The sequence below is a fragment of the Agelaius tricolor genome, unplaced genomic scaffold, assembly GCF_023055355.1.
Source record: "Agelaius tricolor isolate 1412-34295 unplaced genomic scaffold, bAgeTri1.0.p SCAF_44, whole genome shotgun sequence".
In the NCBI taxonomy this organism is placed as follows: Eukaryota; Metazoa; Chordata; class Aves; order Passeriformes; family Icteridae; genus Agelaius; species Agelaius tricolor.
Window position 1 is genome coordinate 2,364,956 of NW_027269304.1, and position 19,743 is coordinate 2,384,698.

The window sequence follows — 19,743 nt, forward strand, 5'->3', positions numbered from 1 at the left end:
GGTACAGAGGCAGGGACTAAAGACTGAGCTTAACTCCTTTTGTTTGCTTGTTTGTGAACCTGGAGTGAGGTCTGGAGGGGGGGACAAAAAATGAACAAAAATGAAACAAGACACCATTCTCTGTTCGGTTTCTAAGACCATCAGAGCCAACCTCGTGCTGTGTTTTTCTTGAATTATGCAATCATCCTAAATATTCACACAATATTTCTTAGCTTTATTAAAATATAAATTTGTAGGGATAAAAAGCAGGCTGAGAACAACTTATACAGATACTGAGTGTTGCTACAACGTGGTGATAACACTCTGCAGAAGATAATCTTGTTAAATGAACTAACTGCTCACACACTGTGAATTTAAGGGAGATTGTCTCTTTTTTCACTTGTTTATTGTCTGGTTTCCACAGCAATACACTGCCTGTTTGTTTTGAACATGACATGGAGAGCACATTTGTTCAAGGCGCTATTTTCTCAGCTTTATACTGTACGTGCACTGATGGTCCTGGGCCAAAGGAGACACAGCACTCCGAATGCACAAAACCCGAAAGGATCCAAAATGAACTTAGGCCAATCCCAGTTTCAGAGCACCAAAATGTCAAGCTACAGCTGTTCTGCCTTAATGAACTGCCCAGCTTAACCCAGTCCTTCTCCTCATCTCCCCCTGAGAGAGGCTGATGACCCTGTGTCAGTTTATCTCACCAAATGTACGTATCTCACCCAGAGGTTTCCTGCTTTATGTTCTTCTTTTCTCACCTCCACCTCCAGCCTCCACACAGGCACAAACCACTTCACAAAAAAAAAAAAGTTTCACAGCATTTTACAACCCCACAACTATTCTTATTCATTCACAGAACTGCCACCACCAGGAGTTTACAGAGAGAAAACAGTAATTTGCTTTTCCCAGTCTCAAAAAGCACTACGTTCAAGACATTAAACGTATCCATTTCACTTCCAGTGTCTAAGTTTTGACCTTTGCTCAAGTCTCTCCAATATGGAAAATTGCTGGCAAAAGCTGCAAGCCCAAACTCCCCTCAAACCCTTTCAAAACGGCTCCTCTGAAGAAACTTTAAAATATTTCTCCAATTTCCAACAACTCTTTCTGCTAAATTCTAAGGTTCTGAGGTTGCTCTCATGTTCTGGTTTTAAGAGATCACATCTTGCAACTCACTTTTGTTATAAGAAACAAGAAACTGCCTGGTTTCCTCATGATAACCATTTCCACCACTTGGAAAATGCACTCAAACACTTTTTTTTTGCTCTCCATCTCAAAGTGATACCTCATTTCTTCACTCTGCAGATGATAAGCCCAAACACAGATATATGAGTCAAGAGCCACATCACTGCCCTGGCACTTCTGAAAATCTTTGGTTTCTGACACAACTTCCATTCCTGGATTTTATTCTGCCTTACCTAATTCACCAAAATGGGGGAATGAAATGCAGAACTTGCATGGCAGATTCTCATTTCAGAGCAATGATCAAGACAAAGGCTAACACAAGATATAAAAATTAATGTGGGAATTCACTGACGTTTTATTCTCCGAACACATGAAAACACAGCAGTGGATACCTCAAGGACACAACATGCAGGGATGAAATCCTCAGATTTCATGGAGACTTTCTATCTACAGTAGACATGAAACATACCACATATATTTTAGGCTTGAACAACAAGTACAGATGTAAGAACCACAGCAATTACTTATTTCACTGAGTCTCAAATCCTCAGACATTTCAATGGAAGTAATTAAATCCAGCTTTTGTGTAGAATATGGAAACCTCTGCAACACTACCTCAAAAAATCCACTGTGATATTCTTCATCCACAGATGCAATCTTTTATTTTTTTTCACTTTCAGGTCAGTCTAAGTGATCCTGACATTCTCTTCTTTGGACATGAGTAACTATAGGGATGTAAGCCTTGATCCTGTCCTGCAGAGGGATTTTTTTTTGTAAAGGAAATTTACCAGCCAGAATTACATTTTCATTCTGTAATCCCTTTAGTATTTTAGCAGACTTGCCTATTACTTTAATTCCAGACTGACTACAGCACAGGCAGCTTCAGATTTCAACACCAACAAGTGGGATAGGATACCCACTGCATGCTGACAGAACAGTAGCACATTTTCAAGTCTTCCTTAACTTCCCATGGATTTAGCATTAAAACCAGACTTGAGCAAGCCAGAAATTGGTTCAGCCAATTCTTTTTGCTCTCTTGGACACCATTTATTTGAGGAGAATGGTAATTTAAATGTTTTCATCTATGTAATATCTTCCCTAGTAACTAATGGATTGTCTTTGTGACACACAAATATTTTTGCTTCTCAGATTCGGAGGAGAAATACTAATGGAACATCTTGGTCTGCTCTGAAGTGATGGCAACTCTTTTCAGCATTATTCAGAGACCCAGTAAGCCTAACAAGAATATAAGCCTAGCACAATTCACAGGATGTTTTTTCAAAAAGAAAGCATTTATTCTCTTAATTTTATCAGTTGCAGGTTTTTTTCATCATATTATTCTCATTATCTTTTGTAAACTCTCTTTTTTATATCTAGTCTTTTGTACTTTGACACTCCCACTTAAGCAGGAAAAGCCTCATTTAAATGTGCTTTCTTAAGCAAGAAACAGTGAGACTTTTGATCCTTTAATGCTTTAAATCTTGTTGATATAGATCTATGTACTTGATTCAACCATCTGTATGGTCTTTATTACCTTTTCTAAAGGCAAGGCAGCATAAAGCAAATTAATCAAACAAGAATCAATCACCCTTTAGATCTGTGTATAGGAAATCCACCATAATCTGCACATAGAGAACACACAGCTAAAGAAACTAAATCAAAGATATTGGCTTTGTTATTAAAAAAAAAAACAAAAAAAAAAACCCAAAAAACCAACCAAACCCCAAGCCTACATTCCCATTATTAACTCGCAGCATTATTAATTACATCTCATGTTTCTGTAATATTTTAATACCTCACTTCAGGGCAGCCATGAAGGATTTTCATAACTTCCAGAGTGATGGGAAGGCAGATATGAGGCTAGCTCTGAACTCCAAAAACTCCCATGCAGCAGCCCAGGCTGCTGCCAAAAGACCACAGATGGATGCCATATGAGATGCTGAAGGGGAGCCATGGAAGTTCTTTGCTTGTAATGTACTCGTGCAGTTCCAAGGTGTAACAGGCACCAAAGTCAGTGTTTTAGCAGTTTTAATCTTCATCTTGATAATTGTATAGCTGTGCTCAGCAATAAGCTTCAGGGAAGGGACTCAAAAAAGCAAGGTGACAGAAAGTTAAAGTGAAAACATTGCAAAAAAGATGGATATTACAAACAGAACATGAGAGACGGAATCAGTTTTGAGATTTTTTTAGCTGATTTTTTGTGCTAACAGAATTTAGTGCAAAATTGTAATTATGCTTTTCTTTACAAATCCAGACACTGATTTTATCACAGTGACTTTTTTTTTTAAAGGAAAGGAACAGGCTTTCACTTCTGTTCAGAATGAAGTCTCCAAGTTACAAGCTATCTGTGAATTAAGTCCTTTTGTCATTTGATAATCAAAAACTGTCTGCAGAGAGAGCCCAGAAACAGCTTCTCTAATTCTCCTAAATTGCATATGACTAATCCAGGGGAGTGGGATGGAAAAGGGGGATGGAAATCTGCATGGGCTGAGTCACCGTGAAGGCACAGTAAAGAATGACTGCTGTTCAAGTCCAAAGCTATTGAGACATAAATTGGCTGACCTAGTAGCCAGTTTTTGAGGCTTAGCACAAATATGAGAAGTGAGCCCTCCCTTGACATCTCACACTTCCCCTTTCAACAAATGAAATCTCTGAGTTGCACTGAGAAATAATTTTCAACTTACGAGGACGTCACATAGCTGAAATGATCAAAATTTAGAAGCTTCGAACTGAAAAGCTGCTGCTTCAGCTGTGTTTGATTGTTTGCTCCAACAGGATCCAGCTAATGGACTGAACAATAAATAGTATGTCTGAAACCCAAACTCACTTGTAATTGTGTTTGACAAATAAGTTAAAAGTTCCAGGTTCTTTTTCTTGGCTATCTGTTGTACTGCTGACTTAAGTGCTGCACATCACTCTCTCTCTCAGCAGTGAGAACTTCCTCGTGTAACACTTGGAAAAGGTAAAACAACAAAAAAGACAGGCTGAAATTCTTCAGAGAATACGTACACAAAACCTCCCTGAGCCTGAGAAGGCCAACAGGCAGACAGATCAGCTTTTAAAGTCACCACAGAGAGAGGACTATGAAAAACTGTTTCAGCAGAAACAACCAGCATTTTCATAGTGTTAATCCCAGTGGAACTTCCAGAAAAAAAAAAGATGTTTTGACAGAAGTGTCCAAACTGAAATACCTACAACAGCACAACTATAAAACTATCCAGTGTCCATGCCACTGCCTGCAACTGCTGCCATCCCCACCAATTACAAGAGTGCACACAGTAAAATAAAAGAATCTTATGACCTAAAATGCTCTGAAACAATCATTTGAAGGCTTTATCTACAGAATGTTTTAAAATTAGCTTCCATGCCCATGGGAAAGACCTGATGGAAACTCAAGATCTTGCCTATCTTGCATAGGTGTCAAGTTGATAATGAATGGAAAATTTAGGACCTGCTAAACAGCTGGGCATCTACTGCAACCAGAAGATAATCCTTGGAAAACAAACACTGAAGGAAACCAGATCCTATCTCTCAAACAACCCTCCTTAGCCCATGGCTATGGACACTCACTCTTCTTCACTGAGGACAGCAGCTGGGACCTGTAACAGGAGGAGCTCCCAATTAAATGCCCAACTTCAGGGCAAACCAAGAGTCCATTCAGACATCACTTGGGATGTCCTTAATTACTGGAAAAAGAAAAAAAAAAAAGCCCTATGGGGCTCAACAATGTCTTAGCTACAACTTCTGGTTTTATTGGCACTTTTTTTTTCTGAAGTAAAAATGCATGTTCACTTCTCAAAAGGCATGGTCCTTCAACAAAGGCCACGTAAGTCAATTAACAGGTTAAATGTACTTTTTCAGAACTTGCTGTAAGTTTCCAGAAATACCAGAACATTTCCGCTAATAAGGTCATTGTGCAATCCAAGCTGTGTTAATGTAAGAGAGAGGGTTAGTTCCTAAACTACCAAAATTCTGTAGCTTTGGTGTTAGCAGCTATTTGTCAGCAATAACCCGTTTTTGAGTACTACCCAAAAGCTTTAAGAACAAATACAGTCTCCATCTTGCCACACAGTACTCAGAAAACAGTAATTACACAACACTCATGACAGATTCAAGCAAATACCACAGACTGCCACCACATATATGTTACTGCTGCACTATAAATTTACTTCTCTGAATTCAAAGAAACACAAAAAAAAAAGGTTTCACACATTTTCCCCTGCATTTCCCACAGCATATCTCAACGTTCAAAAACCAATTTCAGAATATTTTTTTTCCTTAGCTGCTGTTTTAGCCTTAGAGCAAAGTACAGATTTCCTTTTCAAATCAATGCACAACTCCCTAATCTAAGGCTACAGAGAGCTCAGTATAGCCTGAAGAACCTGAGGTTGCCATCATATACCAATAAGTTGTAACATTTCATATCTAATTTTAAAAAGAGTGCCTATGATAAAGACCACTCTCCCCTGATTGCCATTTTCTCTTCCAAAGCACTAAAACAATAAGGCACAAAGGGTTTTTGTCACCCACCAGACTACTGAAGCATTAACAGCTTTATGGAGAAACCCACATGAATTTTTCAACAAAAATTACTGCATTTCTTTTACCATATGGAAATATATTTCTTTCCAATGTCATGGTCTGGATCAGGTTTAAAGTTGCAGCTGAAAGGAAAACACTCCTGTGTCATGGAATTGATGTTATTTTCCTAAACCATGTGACCTGACATGTAGGGACTTTAATTTCTTTTTTAATTAAAGTAGCTGCCATTTGTTGAATGACATCATTTTCCATGCTAAAGTACATAAAATACCCAGTTTTGTAACTGTCACTGAGCAAAACCTGCAGAGTCACTCACACACCATGAAATACAAGAGTTTCTTCAGGTAACAGCAACAAAGAACTGAAAATTAATTGACTAAAATCCAAGACTGGCAGATAATTGAGAAATGTTTCACTGCACGCAGTTTTGATGAATCGAGACCAAGTATGTCAGATGTGGTAAATGAAACAAAAAGCAGTTACAGAATTTTGTTGACCTCTGAATTAGCTGTGCAATCACAGAGAGAGCCTCACTACAAAATTATGGTGTCATGAAATTTTAACCTATGAAAGACAGACAGACACGTCACTGACTCAGTTTTAAGCTTCTCTTTTTCAATAAGGAAACTCTAACACTCCTGAAGGAGCAGAGAAGCTCTGAGTTTAGAGAGATAGATTTTGTCCAAATCTAGCTTAAAGCCTTAAAATTGCAATTAAAAAGATGTAAAGATTAAATTTAAAATATAAAAGTTTTTTATAAGAAAAAAATTGGTTTGAGAAGGAAGAAAAGTCCAAGGTGGTTGTCTCACCAGGTCTAGGGATACTGGGATTAACTAGCTGAGCTTTGTCAAGCACTACAGCACTGTCAGAAGAGACATTTCCTCCTACCACACTACTGATTTTCATAGGAAAAAGAAACCACAAGCAAACCCACAACAAAACATCAGGCTGTCGAGAGAAGACAAGTTATTGTTGAAGCAAAACACCTTTAATAATTGCCATTAAAAATTATACAAGAAGTTAACAGAAGTTGTCTATAAGGTCCATATCAGCTCTAATTATTCTATTATTTTGCAAGAAATGGAAAGGTTAAAATTGAGTGTTTATTTATGAATATATATCATTATACACATATGATTCATATGTAAATCATTCAAATATCATGACCATCATCTCTGAACACACACATTCTCAGAACACTGCCTGGCACACTTCACCTGGCTCTTGCCAGGGGGATTAACACCACCTCAAAGACATTTGCATTCTTTAAGAGCTCTTTTAGTACCCAGCAAAAAGAACCAGCAAGAAGTTACAGGAGCTTTAACACAATGAAGAAATTGTTCAGAAAAGTATGTGGAACAAAAAGCTCATGCTTTTGTAATATGAAGAAAGGAGCACAACAGATGTGAAATAGTTTAGTGGATGTTTCTGTTTAGACAGACCTGGAAAATGGAGTCTCCTAACAAATAAAAGATAGGAGGCAATTCCTACAGGCTTAACAATTCTCCACGACTGCTCTTGATTTGTTATTATTATCACAAAGCTCTTTAAACAACTTGGGACTCTGAATAATATACACACAAGTATGAGAGATTATGGACAAAGGTACTAATTCCAGAGAAGTGGCACCCTCTGGAAGCTCGTTACCCCGAGCTGACGTGGTGGGGTTGGGCAGAATGCACGTGTAACTCTAATTTTGGCATCCTGCTGATTATGTACACTGCTCCCGCTAGCCTCTCCACAATAGTGGTCTTGATTAAAGAGCATTGTTCAGGAAGGGGAGCACATGCATTTGCAGATGGCATAAACATGCCGCAGTGACTAAACAATGTTTGATGAGCACACGCAGCCCTGGCAGAGCCCCAGCTTGTGTTCTGCAAGCCTTGCCTGACAAACTTGAGATAAAACACACAGCTCAGCCACGAGGGGCAGAGGCAGCAGCTCCCCACTACCAGGCCTGAAAACAGTTGGTAACAAAGGTGTGCGAGTAGATGTCACACTCCTCAGTTTTAGGTATTAGCCTGCCCCACAGAAATGAAACCCAAAATTAGGTATCTGCTGTCTTTCATCTCGTGTTTGGGTTTTTCAGTGGGGGAGTGCTCAGTTTTTACTAGAGCCTGATCCAAAAAAATACTATTTTATTATCTTATTCTCTCCACATTTTATCTGTCCTGATTATTTCCCACAAATGAAGACCCTCAGTGACAGTGAATAAGGTCAGTCTTATCCTCTGTAAGTTTACATCTTGGCATTCAACAAAGAAAATAGTTGTTTTAGAGAAATTGATTTTAAAAAGTTCTGGAGGACCACATTCAAAAAGGAAAAAAAATTAAAGGACTGGTATCTGCATGTTCTTTTCCACAGAAAGAATGTCCTTTTTGCAGTCATGCTGGTTTTATCCCCAGATTACATCACTGAAAAAAGAACTGCTAAACTGTAATTATGTCATGTACCTACTAGAGATAACAGCCCCCCTTCCACTGGTTAGCACAGCACTTCTGCTACCACATGTCCACATAAGGGCCCTATTAAAATCCCCTTCCCAAACATCTTTAGTGATTTACCCACGGCCTGCAAGGATTTTTGGGAACAAAACATCTTGGTTATGTAGTTTACAGGCTTTTAAAGCTAGCACACCCTCATAAGAGCAGGCTGGTTATTTCTCTGATCTCTTGAAGAGACAACTCATATTTAGTTACTTACAGTCAGGGAAAACATGGGGGTTTGCCCCTCATCACAGCTAACCAAACCTTCAGGTGGCCTCAGAAACATAACAGTTTTCTTGCATACAAATCGGTGCATATAAAACCAAAATAAATACTGTATATGTTAATGTAGTCCTTATTTGAATTCCTCAGTTTCGACCCATGTCCTGGGCAATGTCTCACTAGTATTAAATGAGATGAAACCTACACTGCTCAGTGTATTTCAGTCCACCAAGTCAGTAACACTGGTAAAACCAAAACTGCAGTGGTGAATGGCTGATTTAGAAAATCCCAGCAGGTCACAGGACTACAATTTTAACTCCTTTGTGAGCCCAGGGAAGTAAAAGATGACAGCAAATTCTTCTGTTTTCAATTATTAGCAAAGAAAACCTCACCAAAACTGGAAATAAAACAGTGCTTGTGAAGGCCAGACAAGTTCAGTTTTTCTTAACTGTGTATCTTCCCCACATCACCTCAGGCTTAGACCTCTCACTTAAATCAGAACCTGCTAATCAGCAGCTCAAGTTAGTCTCTAAAAGCTACATTACATAAATCCTTTTCTTTTTGGGTTTTTTTTTTTCCTTTCCTGAGAGTGATTCAGCTGAGAGGAGAAGAAAATGGACTCAGGATAGACTGAAAGGGTACTGTCAGGTTTCTTCCAGCTAAATAGCAAAATTCATCCCTGATGTTCCTGGGATGGATTATCTGTATAGAACAACAAATTCTCATTCCAGCTGGAATTGAACACGTACGAAACACAACTGCAAGGCAACAAGTTCAGTGTAAATTAATGGAAATAAATCTCCCCTTATTTTGCAAGATGTACAGCCATCAATTAAATGAGCAAAGAAATGGTATAAAAAAAAATTGACTGCTTCCAAATCCCAGTTTTTGGCACCTCTGCAGCCCCTAAGAGTATTGACAATGTTCTGTTACAAATCTGTGTTAAGGTAATAACCTACAGGTATTATTCACACACTGAAAAGACAATGTGTTTTTATGAACGGAACAAAAAACAGCACCTCAAACTCTTAAAAAACCCCAAAGCTTAGGACTTATCTGAGAAAAACACATGCAGAAAGACTAGATTTTGGGTTCCAAAAATAAGAAAAACACCAGTTACACTCTGTACCCAACAAAGCAGTTGACATCTAATTTTTAATTAAATGTCAGGCATTATTTGCAGAGGTACCTGAGAGAAACAAGAAAAGAGAATGAAACAAATAATCTTCTATGAAAGAGCTTTTTCCTGGAATGATACTACCCAGAAACCTACTCTAGAAATTGTGTGCTGTACCTGCCTTTCTAGGAAACATATTTTTTTCAAGAGAACCACATTTTCCACTGAGACTAACATATTTCAGAACAATTCTAATTGAATCTTCTACTCATCAGCTCCAAATCCATGTGCAATCTGGCGTTTAAATTTTAAAACTCAAAGATGCTTAGGCTTTGTCCTCATGATAAAAAAAAACACTCATTCCACATATTGACATGTAATAGGCACTAATAGGCTTCACAGTAATTAGCACTTTGTCAGATCCTATGGGCAGGTACAACACCTCACAGGGTTTTTAGGTTTATTAAACTTACCAAACTTAGTATGGTAAGTTTACCATATTAAACTTATGGTAGTGCTGTTCCACCAAAAAAAGAGCTGATCTTGCTATCCTCAGTGGACACAGAAATTAGGGACTTGTCTTTGGTGTTAAAAGAAAATGTCATTTTTCTCTGTGTCTACTAATACAGACTGAGTTCAGAGTGGAAACCAAAGATGTGTATTTTAAATCACTGCAGCATAAGGAAAGAAATCAACAGGAAGCGTAGCACTTTCCTCCCTGCACATTCTGCAGCTCCCTTATTTCTTCATCTCCTCACCCCACAATATTTCCATATTTGTCACTTTGTAAAAAATGCAGGACATCCTGAATTTGCCCCTTTCTTACATTTCAAGACATTTTCTGTAACTGCAGCAGAAGTAATAGAGGTGTCGAAGTTGCTCTGAGAGGGTTTAAACATATCCATTCAATATTTTATACTGGAAAAGGTGGTATTTTAGTGAACCTAAGAGTTAACATGAGGTTGAGAGCTCTACTGTGCCTTTGCAGGTAGAAAGATGAATGCTTCCTCTGGAGCTGTGAGAGGTGAGAGAGTTTCTGAGGAGAAACCACTGGTGAGATTCTAGCTGGTTTCCAGGCCCTGGCTGCTGCTCATCCTCACAGCAAATACAGGACTGGGGTCTTGCAGTGGAGGTTTAGAGCCCACACACAGTAATCTCTTTTCCAGAGCACCTACTGTCCTCTGTAATTTGTGTTTGGGAAACTATAGCTTGCCAATATGCCATGATTTAAAGATTTCTTCCTCCTAAAAGGAAAGCATTTGCAAATGAAAGCAAGCCTTGATGTCCACACAGGGATTTGAAATGCTCAGCAGGTATTCCAAAAAGGGAAAATCTGAAAAAATCGTGAGGAGAGGAAGGGAGGGGAGACGACACAGTAACACCAAGAGGGAGAAAGAATAACTGACAAATTTTCTTGTACAAATCCAAATCTGTTATTTTATGAACACATTAAGTATACTTGATATATGTTTAGGCTCTCATTCTATTCAAGAAATACAAAGATGCCCTTTATAGTGTAATTTATAGTGCACCTTAAAGGACCTAAATGACAATTTTTGTCCAATTGGATAGTTCTAGTGAAATACACAGATCCTAACAGGTTGAGAAAAAATGAAGAGAATTTATACATCACAGTGTTTGATTCTTCCTTTTTCAACCATACTGGTTTTAAAGGGATAAATTGCCAGTATTTTAAATTAATTTCTCCAAACTACTGCTTATCAGAAGCAGCAATCAAATACATAATCTAATAGCTAAGCAAGGGAAATAGCAGAGCTTAATTAATTCACCAGGACTTCTGTCACGCCTTGTACAGATACACCTTGTAGGTAATTGTACACCTACTAATATGGTAGGGAATCACTTTCAGAAATTGTTTTTCTTACCTCAAGGCTACAGAAATGATGCACTGCATTTCCAGTGTACCTGAAATACCTGAAGGAACACCCGAGGTGAGATGGGGAAAATCATGTGGCACTCAGGATTCTGAGATTACTTACAAGATAACACTTAATGTTTCCATTACATAAGGCACATTAGAAGCCAGCTATTTCTAAAATGGGCTTCCAAGAAATCCATTCAAGTGTCCACTCTCAGGTCCTGAAGTACACAGACATTAAGTGATATAAGTGATATGAGAGTCATTACTTTCACACTGACCCAGGGATTAATCATTTCATCTTCCTCTCTCCTCAGCTGGTGGAATTGCCTGGGAAACAACCTGAACTCTCAGTGACCTTTGCTAACCAAACAACACATCCTCAGTGGTTTGGAGCAGAGTAACTACTCAGACCTTGAACCAAGATCGTTTGGACAGCACAAAGAGCTCTACCAACTGCACTTCTCTCAGTTAGCATGCTGTGAAAAGTTTTGGTTAGCACAAGCTTCTCCAGCCTTTTTTTTCAACTTTTAGTAAACTTATAATGAACTCACAGGCCCGACCAGGGAAAAGCAGCCACAGGAAATGGGAGAGACAAATAACAGCATCTCTTCCATCATCCTCATTAGCAACAGTGCTGCATCTAAGGTGGAATTTGTTAAGCTCTTACCCTCCCCGTTTACAAACTTAAGCAAAAGGCAAGGGAAAAAAAAAACAAACCCAGAGCCTGTCACATTACTGTAAAAAAAGAGACTGCTAGCGCTCAAATAATTGTTTATCAAAGGCTATTTAGTCTATTTAATTGCCAGCCCCGAAGAAAAGAAAAAAAAGAAAGAGCTTGCCGGATTTCCATTATTTATTACATGTGGAGTGACTCGCTGAAGCACTTGGAAAGATTTACTTCCCAGTGGTCACCTACTTAGATCAAGCACTAAATCACTGCCTCTGTGGCTGGTGTTTGTTTAGGTGGCAGCAGTTGAGCTGGACCAGCCTCCCCGGCCCCTCGCCAGGGTCTCCGTGTGTGTGGCCCGTCCGGGGCTGCAGCTGGATCCGCACACAATTCCCACTGTGCTCCACAGACATTGTTATTCCAGGGTCCTTCCCGACACCCCAGGCACCCCAGACACGGGTCCCAAAGGCAGAGCCACCTGTCCTGAGGGAGGTCAATCACAAACACGCCAGGATTTTCACCCGAAGCGTCGGAATTCTCACAAAAACACATCGGGATTTTCACCGAACCCATCGGGATTTTCACCAAGGGAGTGGGGATTTTTAAAGGCACAACTTCTTTAGTCTCAGCTGCACTTCCTGAGGCACAGCCAGAACCAGAGCTTCTAAAGCTCAGACATCATGATCTCTCCCAACCAACATTTCAAGATAAATAAGTAGTAAACCGCTTATGAACATTCCTTAAGATAAATTATTTTTCTTATTCTCTTACTTCTAAGAATTACAGGCAGCCAGGGCACTACAAAACAAACATGTTACACAGTGCTCCCTCTAAATCAGACAGGAATTCTTCATGACTTGGGGAACTTTTCCATCCATTCAAAACCCAAACCATCCCCACTCATCCCTTACATAAACCTTACATCCCTTACATACACATCATTGTCATACACTGATGATTATATACACTTTTTAAATTATATGAAGATACAGGTTTGGTTTCATTCCATCAAAGCAGTGCAGGAGTAGGTGTAATATCCTTTTACAGTTCATGGAAGGAACCTATTGGCTCATAAACTGAACAACAGGTGAATCAAACACCTTGTTAAGTCATCAAATGTACTACACTGGCAATACACATAATTACAATGCATTTTTCATTCCAGTCCCTTTCAAAACAAGGGGCACAATGGGGCTGCCACCAATTCCTCCAGAAAACACCTGGGCAGTAAAACAAATTTCCCTATCAGAAAACATTTCCCAGTAATATGCCTATGTTTTCCTTTGCTTAACATCACCCCACTATTTTTATTTGCACTCCTACAGACCACCCAACACAGTTGTGGCACATAATTAGACTTTATGGAGGCAGAGCTTTAGCAAGATGCTACAAAGAAGGTAAAACTTATTTCAAATACCACAGTTTGGTACAGCCATGAAAACAATGAATCAGGATCTAGCTCAGAGATTTGCCAGTCATTAGTCCCACGTGGGATGGAGAACTATGACAGAGCTCAGCTCTGGAAGTTACTGGGCCCAGGTGACTGCTGGTGATCAGCTTCATGTTCTAGGCAGGTCCCATTAAAAATAATTAAAATAATCAAATTTGTGTGTATAAGCATGCATATATCTCTAAAAAACAAGGCAAGGCATGTTACTGATTTTCTAAGACTACAAAGTTTATTCTCAGGCACCCGTATACCAATTTCATGAAAAGATTTTGCAGTAACTTTTACTTATATGGATTAATAAGCATTTTATAGTGCAAAGTGTAACAATGCATTTCAGAAGTTTTTCCTCTTTTTTTACTAAAAACTGTTAATTATTAAACTGATAATAGATAAGCACAGAGTTTAAGTCATGCTTAAGATGCAGAGTAGTTTCTCTAGGCTTCCTCTGCACTAAATTTACATTTAGCTGAGTATCAGCCCTCTGGATGTACAGAGCCCAGGAAGATTAATTTCCTAATGTGGTGCTGAAAGAGAGAGATCACAAATACTTCCACAAAAATGAGTTTGCAAAATGTTTGGAACATATTCTATTACACACCTGAAAGCTACTTGTAATACCTAATTCTATTATTTAATTCCACATAACTGCTTAGAAAATTTTATTTGTAGGCATTAGATTAGAATGGAAGGGAAAAGAAAAGAAAGGTGCATTTTCACCCAAGAAATCCTATCTTATCTTTCAACACCCAAATTTAAAGCATATATAGGAATCAAGGTTCTTTATATTTTCAATTTCTTTGGCCAGGTTATTATTTTACCAAATTGACATAAAGTTGTTTTCATACACGTTAAATTTCTCATTAATTGATGGAAACATGTATTAGGTGACCTCACAAACACAAGGATGTTTTCACTTAATAAAAATACAGAATGTATTTAATCCAGCCTGTATTTAGAACATGTGTGACACAGAGCAGAAACAAAAAAAAAAGGGTTCTTAACCTTACTGCTCTCAATTTCTAAGTACAGTTTGGTCCCAAACTTTCAACATCTTTGTGAACAATCAAACAGCTCACAAGGTTTAGGGTCAGTATGGCCTTGGGTGAAGTCACAGAAATACTTATAATGCAGACTGGTAGACTTACATGCCCTAACTTTTGGCTCCTCAAGACCCAAAATCAGCTGAAAATTCCTGTACTGAACAAGAATAGGACATGTAAAAGAATAAAAAAAAAAAAAAAAAAAAAAAGAAGTACAAACTGGGATATTCAGCTTAAGAGTTAGCTTCTTCTTCTTCAGAAAAGTTTTAACACAGCAAAGCACAACCTGAAATATCCAGAAGTGTCTACAGATACAGATAATACTGGTTTCTTTCCTGTTTTAAGAGGGTCCTTTCCTTTGCAGCCAAGCAAGCAGCATGGAACCACTTACCCATTTCCAATGTAATGCAACAATTTCAGCCTTAACTTCCAAAATATCTAAAGTAGTTGAAAAGTTAAATTTTAAAGCTATGTTTTAGCATTTGAAAATAATCTTGCCTAAATTTTTTTTTTTCTAATTTAGATGAGTAGTATGGAGAGAGGATAAAGAAACAAGGAAAACAAAAGTGCACAGGAGGCTACAATTTGAAAAGGGCAGCATCCACCCCAAACCACTCACTTTCTTTCAAGCTTGGCCCATGCAAGAGCTCACAACACTCATTCAATCCGGAGTGAGTATCACACATCTGATTTTAAAGACCATAATAAAATACAAAAATGTATTTCGTTCTCATGGTTTAACAGTTACATTTAAACATTTATCTACTTACAGAGCCATCTTTCAGGTTCCTTTCATAGGAGAAGTGACAGGCCTTATTCTGCTCATCTCTTGAAATCACAAAGTTGTATTTGCCAGCTGACTCTTCTCCAGCTATCAGTGCTTTCCTCAGCTCTTCCACATATTTTTCTCTGTCCATTTCTATGTCAGCAGCCTCCCTAGAAATGTCTGATTCAGACACTACCAGAAGAAGACACGTGAGGAATAAATATCCGTATGTGTGGGAACAAGTATGTGCATTACACATTACATATGAAGCATCTATTAATATGCATTTATATATATAAAATACTGCATTTATATATTTGCCTTATATATACATAGTGCAAGACATATATATCTTAAAGTATATATTTATATATATATAATTAAGAAAAAAAAAAAATATATGTATATATAGACACACACTGACTAGATGACCTTTAAGTTCCATTCCAACCCAAGGCATTCTGTGATTCCATGGAATATTAGGAGATTATTTTTCCCTTGAACACACATTGGTGTGTCATTTCCACTTGTGGAAATGTAGCAGGAATACTGGGGTTTTCAGGAGTTCTGTCCCTTTTTCCCCATCTGCAAATTGATTATTTCCTTATTGCTACTGATCCACAATTCTAGTTGCCTAAAATCACCCAAAACAGAGTGAAATGTGGAATCCCTTGCAGCAAAAAGACAAAAAGGAGTAGAAAAAGAAAAGTCTGAAATGTTTATAGAGGAAGCACTTGTCTGGAACAGTGATTTCAATACTGAGCAGATAAACTTCTAATAACAGTAAGAAAGTGATAAAAAGAGAGACGCTAAAATACTGCAACAGAGCACTGTGGGTTTGTTTGGTTTTGGTTCTATTTTCCCTATATATGCTGCATGTTCCTTTGTGATTTAAAACCAGCAGAACTGATCAATCATTAGGGAAATATGATATGCATAAATCCTCACAGATGTATTTCTTTAACCCAATACCAAGGTAATAACACACTAGATTACATTGTGTATTTGTGTGCTTCTCCTCCCCTCCAACATTCAGTGTTTTCCCTCTCTCCTTAAACAGGACTCCTAACACATTTCATCATCACATTAAACATACAAAACCCATAAAAGACAACTCCATCAGCAGCTCCCTCTCTCTCCCTGGTAGGTCTTGCCAAGGAAAATAATCCACAGCATGGGAAACCCAAAAGGGATTTCCCACAGCAGGAATATTCTGACCGTTGCCTTCCCTCCCTCCAGGTTTTGAATTTGAAATGTAAGCAGTCTCAAAAATGATGTAATAACTTTAGAAAGTGACCAAAATGTTTTGTTGAATGAAAGCACAGATCAGTACAGTAGGAAAGCTTTATGCACAACAACATCAACCCCCAATGAAATTATTCAAGGGACTGAATAGAAGAAATTCAGTAAGAATTCAGAAATTCAGTAAGAAATAGAAATAGAAATTCAGTAATAATTTATTAGAAAGGGATCAGATTCTTCCAGAACAGGAAAAAAACTTTCCTTTGGATGAGCACCCAATGCTGACAGCAGAAATATTGTGGGTCTCTTTCTTTCCTTGTTAATGGATTGAGGTCATCCTGCTTTCACTGCCCCTCTGTTTTGGGGAATCATTATCCTCCATTCTACCAGATGCAGGAACTCAACAAAATGAGAATTGTGCCCACCTATTTTTTCTATACACTCCCAGCTATAGTGGCACAGCCTTCACTTGCAAAAATAAGAATCCTCTTTTTGTGATTTCTAAACTGGGGATTTTGAAGTCACCTAAGAAGGAGAAGATCCTTCGAACAGAAAAAACAGTATTTGTCAGTGTTAACACCCTTTTTTTTGTTTTCAAAATAACTTTACTTTACTCCTGTCAAGCCAAGAAAGAAAAATCTTTCATTTCCAGGAATCAGTATTGGAATACACGTATGTGCTTTGTGCAGGAAGCCCTGATCAATGGAGTGTTTGAAATGTTAACAGGAATATGGAAGAGCAGATTTAATTTATGTGCCGATTTTAATTTGCATTTATCTAATCTCAGACCTATATGAGAGCTTGGCTTGTGTAGGAACTGAGGAGGAACAACACCCACTGGGTAAGGAGAAGGAAGGAGGAAAGGAACTACATAAGATATGTCTTATAATTCAGACAAGGAGTCCAGAAAATGGTTTTGTCTACAATTTGCTCAAAATACATAATTCTGTCATCCCTTTGAAATATTTTTGTTACTGAGAGAAGGGCTTTTCATCAAGTATTTGACATTTCTCAAGGACTTTTTCCACTGGGCATGAATGAGAGAATCATGCACATATGCAAAGACCCATCCTCTTACTGAGGTTTCAGAGGGGTGAAAAAATCCCACAGGCTACGTTTTTCCTACTGATAATTTATTGTCCCTTTTCCTTCCCAAAAATCCCCTTCATTACAAAATACAGCTACCTTTGGCTATTTAAATTCCATGAAAATATTTAAAAAAAACATCTGCAATTAAAGGCTTTATGGGCTCCAATTTGCAAATGGAACTTGCATACACATTTGTTTGAGAATCTGGAGAAGACATAGAAGTGTTATTTCAGCATCACTCCAAGAAATTATGCATTCTTGAGAAAGAACAAAACATTGCATATCCATGTGCTGAATGAATTAGTTTTAGCTTTGACACACAACCTCTCCAGATTTCAAAGTTCTCTGGCCACATCCCAGAAGATCATGAACCCCATCTCCTCCATCACTGTGAACAAAATGCCCACGGAATTTACACACAAGCTGTGGGGCACAGCTTAGAAAGTGTTTTAAAAGGAGCAATTAAGAGCAGTAATAATTTAAATTAATGCATTTTTCTTTCCATTACCTGTCCCAGTCCAGGCACACTGACAATCACTAAGAAGTAAACCAAAGCCAGTGCCTAAATCCTTTTCCCATGACACCTGTAGAAAATAGGTTGCTTCTGGATCAGAAACTGGATGAATTCTGTTCAAAGTCTTCTCCATCTCCCCAACACCTGTTTAAAAAGCAAGATAATGTTGTTATAACCACTGGGGTGATTAACAGCTTTGCATAACTTGCTTGGGGGTTGTGTGTGTGTGCAGGGAATATAAAAATACAAGTATGCTTGTAGTTTTATTCTACTTTCCTCCCCAAATTCACTTTGTCAGAGAACTGGTGATACTTGCAAACAGGAAACTGGATTATAATAAGTAAGGTTTCAGTGCCAACAATTAAACATATTTGAATGGTCTCAAAAACCTGTCAGAAAGCTGGGGGACAGGAAATTACTACACACAAGCTCTTCCCCGTGGCTCTGTTTTTAACTCAATGCCTGCTATCACCCAAAGTACAGAATATTTAACATAATTCAAGGTAATCAATATTCATCTGGAAGACTGCCACGTGAAAGCTGCTACTAAGCTTCACAGCAAAGCAGAGGGTGTAGCAAATGCCAGCAAGCCAACGTAAGCATCTTAAACACTGGATTCTGCAGAAAACAAAATATATGATGCTACAGGGAATATTTCTGCTCTATGGCAAAGCAACTTGGCAACCTGTCCTTGACTTAAGATGTTCTCAAGAATCCCATGTATTTACACACAACTTAAGTGAAGTGACTGAGAAAAGGCTGCATGTTCACTCACAGACTAAAAACAGGATGCAAAAGGAAGAAAAACCCAGATGAGGCATTTAAATTTAAACTACATGCACTGAGTACAATGGTGCTTGGGCAGGGATTAAATGCTCTGCGCAGGTTTCCATCTGAAGTGCAGCAGTAAATAATCATGACCAGGCCCTGAAGGGACTCTGCTCTCCAAGCAGGAGTAGAAGGAAGCTTTTTCCTTGCCCCTGGACATGGAGAAATAAATCTAGGTACAGATTTAACTACCTTGCCTTCCCCAAAAATTGGCATTTTCAGGTTAGGAGGAGCAGCTTTAACTGCAGTTGACTGAACTGTTCCTAACCCTTGCTCAATTCTGCACCCAGTAACATTTCAAAATGCCTCTCCCTTGATCAGACAAGTGGATAGCATTCAAAAGCAGCAAAATGTATGAATTTAAGCATTGGTTTTCAAGCATAAAGGTTGAGTATTTACATCTCTAAACCACCACTGCATTTACTATTATAGCTGTCATACCTTTCTATTCCCTAAAAATGCAACAGAAACGAAAACGTTACCAAAACATACACTGAAAAATTATTCTCAGTTAACAAAAAAAAAAAAAAAAAAAAAAAAAAAAAAAGAAAAAGAAAAAGAAAAAAAAATTTCTAGTTCCATCACTAACCAGCTGGCCATTTCTGAAAATCTACTGCGTATCTGTGCACCTGTAAGCAAGAACAAAAACTCAAATATTTGGGTGTGGACAGCTGGAACAATGCCTTTGCAATTAGTGACTCCAGAAATGAAGGCATTTTAAATAT

General features: G+C 38.2%; 1 protein-coding gene across 5 annotated transcripts in view; it reads right to left on the bottom strand.

Annotated features, from left to right (window-relative positions):
- The window catches only part of XRCC4 (X-ray repair cross complementing 4), a 145,303-nt gene that overhangs the window by 111,676 nt on the left and 13,884 nt on the right, over window positions 1-19,743 (bottom strand). For 3 of the 5 annotated variants that reach the window (XM_071455133.1, XM_071455129.1, XM_071455130.1), the window contains 3 exons: window positions 19,608-19,647; window positions 18,185-18,334; window positions 15,350-15,537 (listed from right to left, as the gene is read on the bottom strand). In XM_071455133.1, the coding sequence (XP_071311234.1) occupies window positions 15,350-15,537; window positions 18,185-18,334; window positions 19,608-19,647 (378 nt within the window). The remainder of the gene's footprint in view (window positions 1-15,349; window positions 15,538-18,184; window positions 18,335-19,607; window positions 19,648-19,743) is intronic. The other 2 variants (XM_071455135.1, XM_071455134.1) reach the window with 1 other exon arrangement.